Source organism: Pempheris klunzingeri, chromosome 9 (assembly GCF_042242105.1).
Source record: "Pempheris klunzingeri isolate RE-2024b chromosome 9, fPemKlu1.hap1, whole genome shotgun sequence".
Taxonomy (NCBI): Eukaryota; Metazoa; Chordata; class Actinopteri; order Acropomatiformes; family Pempheridae; genus Pempheris; species Pempheris klunzingeri.
In genome coordinates, this window is record NC_092020.1 from 2671102 (window position 1) to 2691219 (window position 20118).

Below are 20118 nucleotides of genomic sequence, written 5' to 3' on the forward strand. Positions count from 1 at the left end.
CTTGATAAACAAATATGAATATGATTCATGCAAGACTGGAGAGGGGAGGCCCTGCAGTGAGCTGTTTTTTTTCTAAATGGAACGGCTTTATCATGAAATGCACTCAGCCAGACCCCTGAATCACCCAGTGGCTGCATTTTTCTGTTTTTGTAGTCCGGTTTCGGTTATGTACCCTGAACTGTACTTAGCCATGGCATCCACTTAAACTAAGATCACATCTTTCATCAAATACGCTCGATCACAAACTTAATGCTGTGTGGCGGGATGTCAGCTCCCCGTCTGTTCAATCATGTACTCGTGGCTCGGTGCAGATTTAGGATGGATGTGTGAGGCCTGATCCATGTGGAAAGTTACACTGGGTCTTACACGGGTGGAGGTGCTCTCAGATGCCACTGGAACTAATCAAATTTGCACACTGAGGATTTCAAGCGTGCTTTCTCTTTTCCCGGTGTTTAATATTCTCTGCTATGGCCCTGCCTTTAAATGTTGCACATCTTTAATTCAGATTCAGTGTCAAATGTTCTGTTGAAACTGGGGTTTCTGGGGCCTCTGTGTCTGTGTCACTGTCTGCTCAGCCATGGTGGCTACTACTGCTGCTGTTTTTCCTCCAGTTATCCTGCTAGATACCACATTAATAAGACGCTCCCCCCTTGCTTCCAGCAGGGGATTTTTCACCATGGAGATGCCCTCATGTCTTTTTATGAAGCCTCACCAACATGTGACAGGAAACGTTGTATTATTGAGCATGAATGAGAGAAAACACAGCCCTTGAGTTACAGGACATTAAAGCTAAACATTCAGTGAGGAGACACGGTTTACTGTTACAATACCCTGATGTTGTTGTTCTTATCATCGTTATCATTATTATTATGATATGCTTACATTTAATGGTTTCCAGTAGATACTGATGATGAGAACATTTGATATTTTTCAGTTGAATGGACCGATTACAGGCATCAGATTCATGACATTGTGAAGCAGTGGTGAACACGCATTAACATATTTATCAACTTAATTTAATTGCATCTCACCCCGTGCTTTACGCTCCAGAGGCTATCACTGGCATCACGATGATGAAGCCTGAACGTAGCAGATTTGGGTGCAAATAATGTACGTTTTTGTGTCAAAGTTAAAATGGCTTTAACTGCTTTGCCCTGTCCAAAACAGCCATCTATTTCTTTTAAGATTGTTTTTGTAATTATCTCCAGTGCAGCATGTGTTGCCCGCAGCAGTCCACTTTTTCACCTTTCTCGCAGTAGGGTTCGCCCTCCTCCATGTAAAAGGCTTGGTTCCTGATGGGAGTCTTGCAGGCTGCACACTTGAAACACTGAACATGGTAGGTCATCTTCAGGGCATGCATGATTTCCTGTTAAAGGCAGAAAAGGTGGTCATTTTTCTTATTTCAGGTGTTTCTGGTCTGTGGTAGATTTTGCTCAAATCAACAGTGCAGCTCTTACCCCTGTGATCCTCTTTTTGCACTTGGCACAGTTAGGAGCGTATCGGCTATCGTGGCACTTTGTACAGTAGACAGACCCTCTCTCCTCGAAGAAGCCCCCCTCCTCCAGGACCACCTTACACTGTGAACACGTAAACTCCTCCGGATGCCAAGAACGTCCCAGTGCCACCAGGTAACGGCCCCTGAAACACACACACACACAGTCAGATGCTTTAATAGCACATCTGAGGTATTACTAAAATCTGCGACATAATTTTCCACTTTAACAGGGAATAACAGGGAAAACAAGCAACAGAAATGTCAGCTCCCTGTGTGAAGTGTTTTAGTTGCAAAAGAGCTCCTCTGTTGTCTGAACTAAGATTTCCTGTTATCTCTGAAGTGTGTGACATGAGATTGAATTATTTCAACCGGAGTGTAATAGTTGTCACTGGTGATGTGTGTTAATTATGCTGACTGACTCAGATTGCTGCAGACATGCAGTCTGTCATTCTGTATATTAACGGTCTTAAATGCGTCCACTTCTCTAACAGCACTTTGAAATGAGCAAACAATGACGTGATTTTATTCTGCCAAAATCACCACAGATGTGGCGGTGCGTTCTCACCTTATGATTTTGTTGCAGGCACCACACACCGGGGTCCTCCCGCTCTCTTCAGGTGCCTGCTGCGCTGCCTGCAGGATGGAGCTGCGGTTCTGCATAGGCGTCGGCTGGGCCGGCTGCTGGTGCTGGGTCACCACAGTGCTGGTCTTGTCTGGGCGAAAGCGATCAGCAAAATTAGGGTCGGTGACCCACGGTGGTCGATTTGGAGGACCCGAGCTTCCTGCTGTGGCAGCTACAGTCTTGGAGCCTTGACCAGAAAAAGCAGTTTGTTTTGTTGCAGCATTTAGAAAAACTTGGCTGCGACTTTGAATAATTTCACAATAGGAGGGGGACGCTTTTGTGTAATACACAGACTGCAACCAGATGTACGGTGTGACAGTTTTGCGTGTCATATTGCTGTTGCCGATGCTCATGTATTGACACTTCATAAGAATCTATTAGTACAACCTCTACTGGATGCTGCTGGGGTTCTTTTTACGCATCAGCAGGAGCACAAACTCACCATCTGGTTTATCTGCTGCCTGGGCCTTGGCAGGTGAGGGAGTTGGCTCAAGGCTGTGGGGAGAAAATGACTAATTAGAAAAGGAGCACGTGCGCGCACACACACACACACACACACACACACACACACCTCAGTAACCATGGTTACTACTTAATGAACGTCATGTTTGGATATCAGCAGCTATGACTCCATTACATAGTACCACAGATTACCCTCTGTGTGAACGATCATAAGCATCATCATCACTAATATTAATCAGTCTCAGCATGAGTTTCTCACCTGTTGTGGCAAGACAAGCCGGTTTAGTGTTGATGATTCGGGTGAATGGTAAAGAAAATACACTGGGATGGAATTTGAATTGATTTGCAGGCCATTTTGCAAGATTACACAATCCTTTGTGGCCACTGTGAGAGTAAATCAGTCATGTAATTCAAATCATCAATGCAGAACAGATACCACTTTGGCTCTGAATCAAAATGGTTCAAGAGGCACTCATCTAATGAGAGCATCTCCGACAGATTGATTGACATCACTCACGGACAAAGTTAGAGACAGAGAAACTAAGACACGTTATGCTGTCAGATTTGGATGCAGAGGAGTTTCTCTTCTTGCCTGCATGTGCAGAAGTGTTGAAATAAAGAGTTGTGTCTTCATTTCAAAGTTCTGTTACCCGCAGCAAGCGTCACTATATTCAGAAAATCTTCAAACCGTAACTGAGAGAAAAACAACTTCTGAGCCGAGACAGTGAGCTCTGGAGGCGTCTTATCTTGGGAAAAAAATATATAACAGCGCCTAAGGCGTCTATCATGTTTACATCATCAACTGTGCCATCTACAATACACTAATGAAAGATGATGAAATCATTTCTCATTTGCAGAGAAAAAGATGGAAATGTGAAATGATTTGCCCTGCTATAGCCTTGTTCTATAGCTTCGTCTGTATCAGGTTAAATCTGCCTATCAATTCAATCAATCAAAAAACAACTAAAACACAACAAGTTACTGAGGCAGAAGTTAGACTTACAGCTGGGAGCCTTCTAGCAAAAAAGAAGAGCAGAAACAGTGTGCCATTTTTTTTTAAACAACATACTCTGAATAATAAAGGACATTAAATCCCTTTACAATAGCAGGAAGATGGCTTGCAAGGCTGGTGACAGAGAGGAAGTTAAACCTTTCTAAATTAAGGATAGTAAGACCCCCCACCCGTACTGGAAGGTTTCTGGAGAGAAATTACAGCAAAAGAGAGTGAAAGGACGAGAGGAGGCTGGATGAGAAGGAGCTCTGGCAGCCGGGTCAAACAAAGGACAAAATAAACCTGTTCCAGCCTGTTTGACAAACACACCCTGGGTCAGCTGTCCTTCATCCCACACACTAGCAAACCTGCCTTCTGGGATCCCACCAATCAACTCCCAAAAAAACACATCCTGGTCAACAAAGCAGCCCCAGCCACACTCACTCACCGTGCCGCCCTACATGATAACAAGGCTGGTGGCACTGACTTCTCACGAGCCTTTGAGACGTTTGTGTGGCTGCACCTCACTCTGGTGAAGGCTGCAGGTGCAAATTGGAGTACATCCTCTGCAGCGGCTTATTCCCACCTGGAGCTGCCTGAATCATGTTTTTTTTTTTTGACATTTTCACAGCTTTCAACATCCTCCTACTGCATCTGCTCAGTGAGAGGCTTAGTGTGATGCAGGAGCACAATTCCTGTATCACAGACTGTGCAAACTGGAGGGGTTGTTTTGCCTTCCACATACAGTTTTGGACATCGGCATCTCATGGAACGTTTTCTTGATATTTCCTCTTTACACTTTTACACCCCTGATTTCAGATGCACCTGTTTTTTTGTTGTTGGTTGTTTGTTTTTTTTGGCGGGGGTGAGGGCTTCCTTTCCTGTGGGATGCATCAACCTGAGCAATAAAGGAAGTAGAGGAGTTTGTTGGCAGCTCAACATCCGGTAAAGAAAGCAGCAGGTTTTGATTTTACACGGAGCAAGGAGCCACTGACATGTCACCCTTCACTGTGAGGAGGTAGAAGTGATGCAGCTCTACGAGAACCTCAATGTGACAACTGACAAAATGTCAAACAATGATGGCACTTTTCTGAGGGGGCAAAACAGAAACTTTTCTGTGGAGGTCTTTTAATGTGTGCAAGTAGCTTTTTCTGTTACCCCTTATGTCAAGAAAACTAAAATTTTGCAATTAACGTATGGAGCCTGCAGTTGTAAGCTTTTTCTTTGTTGCATGTGGCATATCAACATTTTCACTATTACACATTCTTTGTGTCCCCTCTATCCTGTTACCGTTATTGCTGAAATGCTTCAATATGGTTTTGATGGCTGGGTTTTCTATAAAAACCACTCATTTATATGAAGTCTTGTGTGTAACTTGCCATTAGATCTCCTCTCTGTGGTAAAAGCCAGTGCACTGCAGCAGTTACTTAGGCTGAACTCTAAATATGATAATATTGGTCATTTTTATTAGGTTTAAATACTCGTGGATATTTTTATTTCAGGCAAGTGCAACAGAGTAAAGGCTGCATTTTTCACTGTGCACCTCTGCACTTTGGTTGCATATTACTTAATGTGCGTATGCCCATTTGTTGTTTTTATGCCCGACTGCGCTACAATTTTCTCTCTAAGGCAATAAAAGTAAACTTAAACCCTGATCTTTGAGGAGGCACCCCATTAATTCAGAACTGCATAAATACAGAGGAAACCCCCTGCTTCTACATAATAATTTTGTTCAGTACAGCAGGTAAGTAAAGTAATTGCTGTGACTCAGCTGGAGAAAGAAAAGTAAGAGTTGGATATCAGGAGATGTATGCTTTTAAGCTTGAGTACTGAGTAAACAAGAAGAAAAGAAACACAGAAGAAAGGACAGAGAAGCAAGAGTGGCTTTTTTCAGATGTTTTATATTTTTGATGACAGCAGAAAAAAAAAACAAAAGTACAGATTTATCTTCCTTTTCTTTCTTAATGGTTGGAGAAGTATACGCGATGAGGGGATCAGAAATAAAAAGTCTCAAAAGGATGAGGAACTCAATGAATGGAAACAGGCAGAGAGACAGAGTAAGAAAGAGACAGAGATCAAAGGAGGGTCTGAACTTCAATCAAAGAAGAATAACGAACAGAAAAGCGCTTCCCACTGCTGAGACCCCCCCTTCCCACCTTCCCACCAGTGTACTCTGAGTAACGCAGTGTGAAATGGAAAATAGGGCTACAGACACAGTGGTCCACAGAGTTGTCAACAATCATCAAGTCAGAAATTCAGAGGAGAAGGAGATCTTACACTTAGGCTCAGTATGCAAGGTTTCCGCTTTGGGCTTTGTCATCTAGGCTATGTTTCTTCTATTTTTAGTTTGCTTTTCTTTTTTTTTCCCCAAACTTCTTTTTCACCCCATCTATATCCGAGAGGTGAATTTGTTAACTGCCATTGGACGGTCAGCTATCTCCGTCGTCTTTGTCACGTAGTCGTTGCGGTGTGGCTATCGCTAGTAGGCTCTGGCTGGGCTCTGCATCCTGTCTAGGATGTCGCTCAGGATTTGATATTGAGGGCGCGAGCAGACCTGTCGTGGTGCCAATCCCTCAGACGAGCATAGCGGGGACTCTGAATCTCAGTGAGGAACTTTTCCCTAACGGCAGAGATTTAGACAGGAAAGAAACAGATTGTAGGAGAAAGAATAAATTAAAAAAAAAAAAAAAAAGAGCAGGAGAGAGCAGAGAGTGGAGTAAAGTGCACAAAAAGGTAAAAAAAAAAAAAAACTAACAGAAATAAAACAGGTGAAACAGCATAGAATAGAATGAGGATATCATAGGTTTGAAAAAACATATTAAAGAAATGTGCTTATTCACTTTCCTGCCAAGAATTAGATGGGACTCTCACATGTCTTTTAAATATGAGTCTATGAAGCCTGCAGCCAGTTAGCTTAGATTAGCATTAAGACTGGAAACAGCTAGCTTGGTTCTGTCCAAAGGTAACAAAATCCGATCGGCACCTCTAACGCTTGCTTGTAAAACTAACACATTGGGAAGTGACTGTCTGGCCAAGACGTAGTATATTACATAGAGCCCATTTGCAACCACAGAGTCGCTGCTGGTTGCCTGGCAACCTCAAGGTGATGACAAGACTCCAAGAGGTTAATGCACCCGGCTAAGAAATACAGTCAAATTTTGTTACCTTTGGACAGAGCGTACTAACCTAATCGGCTGATAGCTTATTAGCTGGTGTGTATACACATGGGGGTGGTATCAATCTAATAATACAAAAGGATGCCCAAGTCACACCACACATGCCAGTGTTTAAAGCAGCAAAATTCCAATAACAACATATACCAATGTTGGGTTTAAAAGCTGAGCTGAGATCACTTTTAAAATAAATGCCAAAAAAGCTTCCACACACAAATGCACAAACACAATCACTTGCGACTGAGTAGGTGGACGGCTTCCAATCAATGACACTCAAGTTTTTACCTGGACCTCTTCATGATTTCATCGTCTGGGTCCTGCACTGAGAAATCCAAGAGACACACACATCAGCATGCCTTACTCATAAGGAGGGTGACACACACCACAGAGATAAGTAGTCAAACAAATGATCAAATATCAATCCACACACGGCAAGCAATGGTGTACATCATAATAAACGGTGCTGTTCCTACACAGCCTCTCCTCTGTGGTAATAAACAACATGAAGATGTGGATTTATCAGACTGGTTACAGTCTGTCAGTGACGATGGCAGACAGCTGGAGCCCCTCTCCAGAGCTGTTATCCACCTTTCCTGTGTCACTCACTGTGCTCTCACTCTCACCGATAGTCACCAAGATCTGATCGCATCAGATAAACTCTCCGGTCACAAACCTCCACCCACATCTCGTTTTGACTACCACAGAAACCCACCCCCAACCCATCACTCTCTCCTGTCTCTCCAGGCCTGGTCCCCGACTTACTGAAGTCGGTGCCTGTGAGCTGGGCCAGGATGCGGAAGGAGCGGGACTGGGTGGTGCCGGTGCGGGGCTGCCAGTCCTCAGTGTCCTGGATCAGCCTCTTCTTGCTGCGGTCGTTGGGGATAAAACAGGGCAGGTTCTCCACCCTGAGCCCGTGCCTGCACACACATCCAGCAGCAGCACACGGCAAGTGCAGTTAACAGAATCCCATGTAGGGGACTACCCACTCACACCAACCCAGCTAATCAGGTGACCTTGAAGATGGAGGACATCCTGAACAGATCATGCAATACTTAATGCTCATCACCGTCTCGCGCAGTAAGCGAGCTAATGGATACCCATTACTAAGATTTCTCATGGGTACACTGCAGACTCTCATAAATGGACATTACCACATTAGAGATTGTATTTATAACTGCCATTAGAGCCAGTGGGAGAAAAGTTGCCAGATTACAGTACCTGACCTTGTTTGGGGAAAGACTTTACTACATATCAAAGCTTTTATTTTGATAACCAACTCAAGAAGCAGCACAAAAAATGCTAACGTGGTAGCAGGTCAGCTGCAGCATGCATTTATCACAAAGCAAGCAGAGAATGAAAGATGAAAGGTTACTAATGAACTGGCATCTCTGGCTTTGTGTGTTGCATCTCTGTTCTGTAAACCCAATCTTTAGATCTAACCAAGAGCATCAGCAATTCTCTATTGTCATATCTAGCAAAATTACCTGCTAAGCTGACAAACCATTCTACCATCCTACTAAGCTGACAAACCATTCTACATGCAGCTGCCCCTTACTTGCCCTGTTGGTAAATTTCATCATAGTAAACTGCTTCACCCCTGTAGAATAGACCAAAGATGAAATGAAGGCAAACTGTATGACGTCAGCGGAGGAAAGAGAGAAGATTGAGGAGAACTCAATCCAATATAAAGAATGAGATGGTAAATGGTTCAGTTTAACAGGTGAATTACTATAAAATAGATGCATAGATTGTAATGGAATAGTGGTTCCCAACCTGGGGATCAGGAACCCCTAGGGCATGATTAAATGGATAAGAAGGCAGAAACAAAAGAGTCCTGATATACTTTAGACTTTCCTCTAATCAAATACCTTCGTAAATTGTTATATAATAATTTAAGATTTTAAGTTAAGTTAGTCAAATATAACAGTGAGGAATTGCAAGCACACTATACTTTGTTTTAAAAGGTCACAAGACACAAAAAGGTTGGGAGCCACTGTAATGAAGGAATTATTGACAGTGTGAATAACAATTTAAGAGGGCAATCACGCAAACATTATTTGGTACTGGTCTGTAAATGAAAAAAAAAGAAATATACTAACTTGTCGAGAGTTTCCATCTGCGGCGTTAAAAAAGAAAGAAAGAAAGAGGAAAACAGAAAATGAGAGAAAGAGGTCAGAACTCAGTTTTGAGTAGAACAAAAGGAAAACCAGAACACGGCACTACACGACACAGGTTTAACACAACAGAAAACCAAAAATACAGCAGGTGCAGAAAACATGCAAGACGTGAAATGAGACATGCTGTTATTGTCAACAGGCTGTGTGAGAGAAAGAGAGCATTGTCTGTCTGTCAAATTGTCTATTGTGATCCTGACCCAAAATGACTCAGTAGATTTGGCACAAACCCTTCCCTCCACTCACGCTCCTCTCACCCATGTGCACGAATGTTTTCCAGAGTTATGTAAATGGCTGTACAAGACAGAAAAAAAAAAAAAAAAAAAAGCACCCTTTCTATGCCATCGCAGTTAATCTAATTCTTTCCGTGCTCTGATACCTTGTAAACAACGATAAATGCCACAGCAGTGTCGCATTATGAAGTCAGAGTAAGCTCTGTATACACAACATCACACAGAACCTGTTTCAGTACGACAGGCCGAGGCACATTAGACAAACCCTGTTTGCATCGAACTGTTTACTGTCTGGAGAAATCCAACAATGTCTTCATCAAAAGTGGACTGACAGTTCTAATTAGGCTCTATTCTTCTCAAAGATGGCTGGAGGAATGTATTTCGACCATCTGCAGAGAAGCTTCACAACCATGTGAGCCCTCTCTAGAGAAAGCAAGTAAGGCTGCTTAAATAATCCAGCACCAGGGCAGTAAAAGCTGCGTCAGAAGGGAGCACAATTTATGAGTGGGGCTAAATACAGCAACAGACCGCATCTCACCAATGGCTGCAGTCAGACCACCACCATGACCCAAATTACAGGAGCCAGACTGGCCTATCCTTGACCATTTCATGTCATACAGCCACTTTCAGGACCATTTAAAATGTGTTTTGATCCATTCCTGGAAACCTTATAAAAATCTGAAAACTGAGCACTAAAATAAAAACCGGAGAACACTGACTTTTATTTCATGTAATTACAGCAGCATGAGGTTGGTCATGGGAGCAGCGTTTTTAATAAACTGAGATGATAGCGGAATTAAAACAAGCAGCTCTGAAACAGTTTACAACCAAAAGACCAGACACCAAATTGAGTGGCATTTTCAAGGAGAGACTGAGGATTCACTTTTCCGATGCAACAGATAAAATTTTTACTATGTATGAGAAAGGCTCCATCTTAGAGCTGGAAAGACATCATTTTAACTTTTGGCCATTCAAATTTATTGCATTCATAAATTTAATTCCAACCATCCTTTCAAAAAAAAAAAAAAAAAAAGCAAAAAGATGCACCATGATGAAGACTTTCCATCATTACTGCACCGCCCTATAATTTCTGCAGTGCCGTAAACGTTGAGAGGAAGCTGTTTGAAAATAAAATTACAAAATAGATGGAAGTTTCTGGTGACATCACCACAAAAGTAAGTCAGTTTTAGGCAAAGAAAATTGGAAGGTATGAACTTGACTAAAGAAATGATCTTTTACAAATAGAAACCAAAGTGACAAGGCCAGTTCCATGTCAAAACAACACAGCTTCTAAAAAAGATGAGAGACACTCTGCTCTAAAGCTTCACGAAATTCTAAGTTCCATAGTATTTTCAAGGACTTCAAAATCCATCCTCCCATTTATTTCAATCATAACTGTAGGCAGAGGTATTTTCACATCTGTTTCGGTCTCTAAAATCAGTTCTAAAAAGTTCTACATCTCTTAAAGCTTGCATGTTATATTTTGTCTGTTTACCAAACTTAGAAGTCTTACTTTTTAGTATTTGTCTATCACACACACACACACACACACACACAGAGCGAGGATTATAGGGGTAAAAATCTGCATTTACAAAAAAAATCAAAACTTGTACGCGATAGAATGCCATAGAAACTATGAAACTGTTTTTACAGGCCCATTAAAGAGCGACTGATTATTGACACATCATTCACTAATCTCCGTGTAATATTTTTTGTCATCTCCCAAACTCCACTACAGAGGTTTTCCAGCTGGAGGAAGCAAACATGAATTGTGTTTGTCTGTTAAATATTCCCTGCTATGCTAACAAAGTGTTTGCTTTCATCTGGACGATGCAGGCGAACAAGATCATTTGGGTCTGTTTTGACAAAAGGCTGACAACACCCTCCTCCTTTTTCTCCAAGTTATTATTCTATCGCCAGAGACCATCATGACCCAATATATGACGACAGCCTATTACTGCTGATGTGTTTGTAATACCATAAATTCATACAAAGGTTATCACATGCCTCCCATTTATTTGTTAAATTACGGACAGATCGTGGAGTAATAAAGTTGATCTCAGCAGTGAGTCGGCATACACTGTCTGTTCTCTTTTCTGAAAAGCTCCTCGGCTTCAGTATTTTGCCAAAATAACGTCACAGGTTTTAACATAATGCAGTTCTGAAATCCAGAAGGAGTTATTTTCCCTTCAGTGTAAAACCAGAGTAATGAGTCGTCAAAATAACCATTAAAACCACATTAGTCAGATTGTGGTTCCAAAGGTAATAGTGATCACTTATCCACCTACCCATTCTGTGGCTGCTGCATGCTGGCACTGCCCTGTGAGCGTGGAGTGTTAAGTTTAGGCGAGTAGGCCACAGATCTAATAGCAGGTCCTGAGTTGGCACTATCACCACCTGCTGCAAATGGCCTCGCCATCTTGTTAATTGTCGTGCTGGGGGCAAAGGAGTACTTTGGCTGAACAGAGGCCGGAGCAAGCGACTCCTATGAGGGTGTGGGAGAGGGAGACAATGCAGCACAGTGCACAACATGCAGTTAGACATTTCTGACACACTGTAAAAGTTCCCTCTGCTGTTGCACAATCCCAGGCTTTACGTTAAGAAAGCTTTCAGTGCCGCCCAATACTTTCTCATAGAAAATGATAACTCTAGGCTGCAGGAGCAGCTCTGTCAAAGCCTGCAGGCTTTTCTCTGCACACGGAAGAAGTGCTTAAGAAGTGTGAACACAGCCATTTTATTTGTGTTGGCAGTCTGCCACGGACTGGCCAAAGTAATCTGCTACTGCTGGTAAAATGAAAATGCTCTAAGTGAGAAATTGTCATATCCAAGTGACATGTCTCACTAATGAGATTTCTCACTGAGCATTATGCATGGACTGCAAAAGAATACCTACTAAAACGGAACATTGACTTTGTGAAAGTATTATGTTCCTGCTGCTTTACTAAAAACAGCATGCGGCACAAAGCAGTTCACGACACCATTGTACTATACAAACTGTAATCAGTTGGGCAAGTGGCTCTCAAGGGGTTTGACAGTGAAACTAAACGTATCGGTGTTACTCTAGAAACAGGGATTGTGCAAGGCATCACAAAACGTACCACAGGAAATTCCAAAAGCAATATTCACAGCACTCCATCCAGCAAACAACTCATTTAGTGACTCACTGATGCTTTGCTAATGCACAGTACATGGGCTCGGTGAGAGCTTGACAGGTGACTCAGGTGAGTCACATGAATTTAAATACAAAGTGACATAACACAGTGTTGAGGCCAATTGTGAGAAATGATTAAAGGAAGTTTCAAATTCAATCAGTGTCAATGTAGTCTGGGGGCAGACCATGCCAAAGCCTCAAGCAAGTGTTTGTACAGAGGTGAGCTCAATGATTCAGACAAATACAGTCTTACCTTCTGGTCTCCACCTGCTTTGAAAGCTCTGTGAAAAGAAAAGACAGGGAGAGATATTAGTACATACTGCCAAAGTATACCAACACATCGAAGTTACAATACTGAGCTCTGCCATTTCAAAATCAATAAAGTCTACGATGTTTCGGTCAAAGGAAAAGTTGTATTTGAGACTATACTATCTTGAATCCCCTTCCAAAATAGGATCTTTTTTTTTTTTTTAAATCATGACAAAATGTGTAATAAGTAAGTCTGATTACACTGATAACCAGTCTTACTAGACTAATAGCTGGAATCACACATAACATTATAAGTGGTTTACAGAGTGGCCACATTTATATGTTACAGGAAAACTTTTTTTTAACGAGATGGGTCTCTCTACTTACATGCCAACTGCCTAAATGGAGCGTTGCAGGAACTTAGACTCTTACAAGGCTAACTACAAACAAGTCCAGTTCAACCCACTTATCAAATCCACTCAGACACCAGAATAAAAGAGTGTTCCCATCAAAATATCCATTACATTTATCCAGCGCATCATAAAACTGCACCATCCCACATGTAAAACTGTATCAAGAAATAGTCCTGCAAATTCTTCTGATGTATTCAGCACTTTTACAACAGACAGTTTGGTTATAGCCTTTTTCCTATCTAAACATATGGTTTAGATAATTGGGTCCACTTGGACTTTCTGCTCGCATAGCTTGTGTCTGTAATGCTCCATGGACTCCACTGTCAGGCTGTCTCAAGCATAGACCACTTATGGCCATATCTCAACTATTAAGCTAATCAGCAAAGATGGTAATGGCAATAAAAAATTATGGGAAAAACAACCAGGCTGTAAAAACATAAAAAAGCTTTTCTGTGGTGGCATTACAAAACACCAAAACCTCCCTTCTTCTCACATAGTTTTAGACGGTCGTCAGATTCGCCCACCCAGCTGAGAGTACTGAAAGAGCTGCTGCGCTGTACACTTCTAAACTCCAGGATTCACATTACTGGGGTGCCTTTGCTGACTGGAGCAACATGCAGACGGTGGATTAAAATATCTTTACACATTACACATGGGGGCGCTCAGCTTTACATTACTTGTGGCTCCTAAAATAGCTAAACGTAAACCACTGCCATCCTTTGACCAATGATTTCATGCAACACAAAGCTACGGTAGAGTTAAGCAAGAAACAAACAGGCCTGTAGTCTCCCCATTGTCTCAGGCTACAAACACACATACAAAACAATGGACAGCACTTTCTATGGCAATGAGAAAAGAATAACCTCTTATGTCGTTGCCTGAGAGGTGTAAAAGACAGGATGACAACAGGGCAGTAGAGATACACAGATGAGCAGGGGGAATGCTTGCTGACATGTCTGTGCATGTCACACTTGTGTGAAGACAGATCAATGTGATATCTATAGCAGCCTTGACCCACGATGAAACCTCTGCTCAGGGACATAAGAAATGCATGTATGTATGTGACACATGTAATGTACAGCATGTGTTCTGGCAAACTGGGCTTAAATCAACAAATGTGGAGATGATTAAGTCACCGTTCCATGGAATAAATGAGTTTGCTTGGACCGGCTTTGACCTGTGCTGTAACTGAATATGCCCTCTCTGAGATCATTTCCTGCCTCATTTCATGGGTCACTGATTTTAGCTGATGCATGCTTGGCTTTCAAGCTGATGTTAGATAAAGTCAGAAATTTCACCACATAGGAAAAAACAAAACAAAACAAAAAAAACTCCCACGATACCGCAATCAACTTTGTACACATCACAGACACACTCCCAACACAACCCTCTAGGCGTATCTCGAACAACGAGAGCTGAAGTATGGTCCTGGTGTGTCTCTGTTAATGCAACGTGATCTCCTTTCTTTGAAGCAGAAAATCTATTGCCCATATTTGTTTGATTCCACTCCCCATAAAAAGGCTCTAGCTAAAGCCTAAACCCTACCACGACAAAGACAGGAGATGATTATTGGTGTTGAACAAAATGAGGCACTAAACCAAACAATAGACCATATCTCATCACTGTGCAGCTGTCCTCCTCTCTTGACATAAAAGAAACTGAATGGCAGCCAAGACACGAATAAATAAAACTGACAAGAGCTCTTCTCAGAGAAGTGTTTCAGGAAAACAATATTTGCTTGTCTTACAATATAATAACAACAGGAGAAGGAAAGATGAAGAGAGGAGACTGGGGATTCACAGGAAGGGAGTCATGGGTAAAAAAAAAGTGTAGAAGAATGTGAGATATTTACAATAGCTGGACTCCACAAGGAGATGAGGAATTGGGGAGGCAAACCACAGAATGAAGGAAAAATATGGCTGATGGTAAGCAAACATGTTGTCTTATCGCAAGGCTATCAAAAGATTATGAGACAAAGGCAGGAGAAGAGAAATATTCTTTCATTAAATAGACTTGAGTTATGTTTTAAAATGCACAGTAACTGTAGTGACACAACACACATCAACACCCTGAATTCATCTTCCTTTACAAGAGAACTCCTTATAATAAAAGATGAGGTAAACATAGGTTGGGCCTAAAGGGAATAACTACAGCAAATGTTCAGACTGAGGGTAAGACATCTGACTAAAAAGGCCCTTTTAGGCACCACTGCACTCTGAAAACCATTATTTCCAGTGGCTTTTGCCACAGCAGCATTTCGCTGCGTCGAGCAAAGTATACCCAAAGTTCAACCCAGGTGGCCAATAGAGACAAGCCAGTCAGCCAGGCACTGGGGGCAAAATGGAGAAAATGCTAATATTGTGGGTGTCTGAATTCCCTGGAAGGACCTCCTGGAAGATCTAGTCAGATGTAGTGGTGACAAAATGAGAAGACTGGTTCCTTTAAGTAATGTGGTTTTGGAAGTTAACCGGGCTTTTGGTTCACTGCACTCCGAGAGATTGTCTCATTTGGAAGTTAACCTGGCTTTTGTGCACCACGCAGAGCCAGGATTTTGGATTTCCTTTGTCTGAAAGGGCTTTGCAGAGAACATGACGTCACTTTTCTTATCCCATCACCACAAAGGCCAAAAAGATTCTGTCTCTTTTCTAACTCTTCCTTTCTGTTCCTTCTCACTCTGAAACTGTCTCTCCCTCACACTCCTTTTAAAGTATTTAGTAGGTCAAAGTGTAGTGTGACCCCTTTCTGCAGGAAAAAAAAAAAAATTATGCAACATCAGCAATTTGTTTTGTTGGCTGTATGGAAAACAGGAGCTGCAGCTCTCTGCTAACAGAGACCCTGATCTTTTGTAAGGCTTCAGCCAGATACAGTAACTCTTGTCATCTCTGGGCATAATAACTTGCTGCAATATTTAATAATATTAAACCGCATATAAACATGGAAAACTGCAGTAGTAGTAACACTCTACAAAGCCTTGGCATCTTACTCCCCCACCTCTGCCTTTGATCTCCTCCAACTTTCAACCTTCCCTGTACTCTGCTCCATCTCCACCCACCTTTCTCTCTCCTCTTATTCATCCCCCATCTATCATTCTTTGGCTCTCTTCTTGTGTCTTTTAGTATTTCTCACCTTTCGCAAGTTATTCTTTTCAAACTAAATAAGTAAACTAGCTTAATCTTTCCATTATTTTGTTATTTAGTGGAAAGCTCACCGTTATCTGTTGTTTTCAACATTCATGTTGTATTGGGCTGCAACTAACTACCCAAGTTACAAACTATCGTCAGAAACCCAAAGATATTCAGCTTACTATCATGTGTGACAACAAAGCCATCAAATCCTCACATCTCGGAAGCCGGCACCAGCTAACGTTATTGAAAGAAAAGTAATGTAATGAAAAATGACTACAATGATTATTCAAAGTGAATGCCTATTCATTTTCTAAAACAAATACCTATGTCAACTTTCTGTCTCCCAGTTTCATCTCACAAAAGCTCCAATAAGCATATTCTAGAAAGGCGCATATGAACTGACTAGACGATGTGCAGCAGATATCCCCCATGATCTCCAAATCTGAAGCTTTTTAGTTTATGTTCTGCCTGTTTTTTTTTCTGAAGTTATATAAATGACCTGCGGCTGTTCTGACTCTCAACAAACTAAGTGTACAAAGAATGATTGCCAGCACTTAGCATCTGAGCCTGTTGGCGGGCAACAATAGAATGATCTAGATGTGAAAATAGCTGTGTTAAAGCTGTTGATCAGAACCTCTTCACCTATAAGTATCACAGAATCAACAAGAGTCCCATGACAGTGGCAAGGCTCATTTTTATTAATTACTGAGTTGGCAATTTTCTGCTTTAAGCTATTAAATGGTTACATTTGGTCTTTTTTTAGGAATGAAATCTTTTTTTATGCACCTGATGAAACATCCTGGCTTGTATTCCACAGAGATACTTTATCACTAAGGAATTTCTGGCAGGAGTTATGTGAGCAGGTATGTGTGCTGACTGTATGAAGGTTATCCAGTGCTAATTAAAATAAGTCAAGCAAAAGTAAAAGAAAACACATTGTCCTGGATCACACTTGACAACAAAGTGTTTTAATCTAAGAGCTTCTTTAATTTAATTACAAAGTACTGTAAGGTACCCGTGGCTCCTCTGAAAATGGTTCATTTCAACAGAACAAAGGCCAGTGTATCTGTCTGACAGCATCTGGCATGCATTTCTGCTGCTAAGTGCAGCCTGCTCACCCTTCTTCTTGCTTCTTTAGGATTATGATGGCAGAATATTATGGTAATAATAAGCTAGAAAGAATTCAGAGCATAGCAGACAATCCTCTTGTTACTAAATGATAATGTTGAGAGTTTTTTAACATGCATTTAGATGGGAATCAACATCAATACATACAATATGTACAAATGTTGATTGATGACAACTTTGGGGAATATTTTCTTTATGGAAGGTTTAATTGAGCATATTTTCAAGTGTGTGTGCACCTGTATTCTGAATGCCGTTGTAATTGCACAATGCATTCATTTAGTTTGCCAATTTCTTTTAACTGCAACATGCCAGCAGACTTTGGCATACATTTGTTGAAAAAAAAAAAACAAAAAAAAACACAGCATGGGATAAATAGAAAAACGTAAAAAAAAAAAAAAAAAATGTGTTATGCACAGTACTAATTATGTTAAGAAATATGTAGAAGGAGTATTAAATCTGCAGTTTGCAATTAGTTCTTCATCAAAATCCACTGAAATCTGTTCAGTAGTTTTTGTAATATCCTGCTAATTACTGTAACAGACAAAGAGAGGAACAGGACTGAAAACACAACCTCCCTGGCGGAAAATGAAATACCACGTGTGAGATGATCACTTTAATGTGTTTCGCAACTATCCGTCATATGGAGGCAAATTTCAAGGACATTAAGGTATTTTATCTCTCCAGAGAATAGAGGAGGATGTGTGTTTTGTTGTGATTTATGCTGCTGTGTTTGACCGAGATAAAATGGAGGGTGAGCGATCATGTAGTGTTTTGTTGCATCATGCATTGCCAGATGACTTACTTGCTGAGGGCGAGGGTGAGGGAGTCTGATGCTGCTCTGATCTTGTTTTGTGCCTCCACATGGGTCATGTCCTCTGCATTACAGTTGTCGATGGACACCACCCAGTCTCCCACCCCGACACCAGCCTGAGCTGCCTTCCCGCCCGGGGTCAGCTGAAAAAAAGAAAACACAGGGGCAGCAGACAGATGTTAGAAGTACACGAGGACAAGGTTTTCACAGGAGATGGCAAGTTTTATTGCATTTTCTAAAAGAGGCAGACGCACAACAATAGCAACTATGAAGTCACACAGCTAATGATCCTTTAATGTGCCTAATAAACAAATATTGTGAACTCAGCAACTTCATGAACTTAACAGTTCTGCAATACCGCATTTGTATTGATCTTGTTCTTTCAAGGGTGAAATTATTAAAACCAGAGTGAAAAAGTACTAAATTGTGTGACAATTACCTGCTATTATCTCATACATATCAGCAGTTCAAAGCAAAAAACAGCATATCTAAAACACACAGAAAGTCATGTTCAGTTGACTTTGCTGAAATTTCTCTTAACAACTCAGAGAGTCTGTGTGTCTGGGTCTGACAAGCCAGCCGGGATAATTCACTCAGCGCTATCGGGAACAGGCATTACAGGTCATCATGATGTCATCAGTCATCAACATATGATTTACAGCAGATGTGACTTCAGACTATGAGAGGAACTCTTCAGAGCTGCAGACAGGGACCATATGTTACAAATAGTTGCATCATTTACTGGAACAGCCCGTCTACTTTTTCCATCAACACAGGTAAGTCATTGACCGATTTCACAGACAAAAGAATGACATCACCCTCTAGGGCTGTCACGCAGACGTATTGAGTCAGAGCAAAGGGCTGGAGTCTTGTTGCAAACAGGAAGAACTTGACATAGTCTATATAGGTAGTAATGGATTTCTACATGTACAGACTACACTGTCTGCTGTGTATATTACTGGTTCTAGAGGACATGGCAGAGATGCCAAATCGTGTTTAGTAAGGGCTTAGTCAGCTTGCCCATGCGGCTTAATGAAACTCGAGACTTGTGTCAAATTCTCAGATAACTGGAGTACAAAGTGTTCAGCATCAGATAAGTGAGCGAGTGCCAGGATTTCTGGCAAAAAAACCTATTAGGATTACTCTCTGATGTCATGGATCCCTGCAAATGTTAGCTCATCAAAAGCTCAGAGGACTCAGCGGTTCAATCAATAGTTTTCTGCCATGTTCAGCTAAGCTATCACACTTGCCGCTTTGATTCTGCACATTAAACATAAACACTTGTGTGAGCAGGGAGGTAATATCCTCTGTAAACTGATGACAACTCAGGCTGAAAAAGTACTCCGCACCCCTCAAAGACAACAAAGTTAAACCCTGCCTTGAATCAAAACATGGCAAAGCTAAAAATAGGTAGAAATGCATTCCCCAGAGGCAACCCAAGCTACACTTATTCTACAGCCAAGTTCAAACATCACTTTAATTGCCTTTGATTTGCACTCACTGGAAGCAATTAGAGGGGTGAAGAAAGAAATAATTTCTCCAGTTTAGAAAGAACTTAGGAGTTTTAACATGTTACACAGGGGAAAAAACAACTATGACATGGGCGCAAGTGACATATTCTGAAAACGGGCACAGCCTGGCATAACGCCAATGAGGTCACCAGAGAGAGCTGCAGTCCCCTTTCTACTACTTTACTCGATAGTCAAACTTGAACACCACGTCTTTTTACCCAAATAAACCAATTGATTTTGTTTAGCGTTCAACAACATATCCCCTGAGTCTTATAGCAAAACACATGGGGGCATGGACACGACACATTACGCAGGTGGTGCAGAGACGGGGTTTTTTTTCTTTTTTTTTACCCACTACACAGACTGTGTAGCATGTGGTTGCATGCCAGCCATGTTTTCAGAGAGGGAGAGTTTTTCCCCAAGTGATTAATGCATATCGTTATGAATGATTTGGAGGTATAAGCTATATTAACTAGACAGTTTTTAGAATCATGGACACATATAAATTTGATTAATTTATTTTAATGTGCAATGTAAAAACATCCTTGTGGATGTTGGTCTGCTCCGCCACATTGCCTCC

The 20118-nt window shown here is 41.4% G+C and overlaps 1 protein-coding gene across 3 annotated transcripts in view; it reads right to left on the minus strand.

Moving 5' to 3' along the window:
• pdlim7 (PDZ and LIM domain 7) overlaps positions 1 to 20118 on the minus strand; it is a 30803-nt gene that overhangs the window by 2565 nt on the left and 8120 nt on the right. For 2 of the 3 annotated variants that reach the window (XM_070836349.1, XM_070836350.1), the window contains exons 3-9: positions 18019 to 18170; positions 12555 to 12582; positions 8843 to 8859; positions 8299 to 8340; positions 7506 to 7660; positions 7029 to 7065; positions 5452 to 6190 (exon numbers count right to left, since the gene is read on the minus strand). In XM_070836349.1, the coding sequence (XP_070692450.1) occupies positions 6094 to 6190; positions 7029 to 7065; positions 7506 to 7660; positions 8299 to 8340; positions 8843 to 8859; positions 12555 to 12582; positions 18019 to 18170 (528 nt within the window). In that variant the 3' untranslated portion in view covers positions 5452 to 6093. Of the gene's footprint in view, positions 1 to 1245; positions 1367 to 1457; positions 1639 to 2060; positions 2305 to 2559; positions 2613 to 5451; positions 6191 to 7028; positions 7066 to 7505; positions 7661 to 8298; positions 8341 to 8842; positions 8860 to 11438; positions 11636 to 12554; positions 12583 to 18018; positions 18171 to 20118 lie in introns of those variants that run through there. The other variant, XM_070836351.1, reaches the window with a different exon arrangement.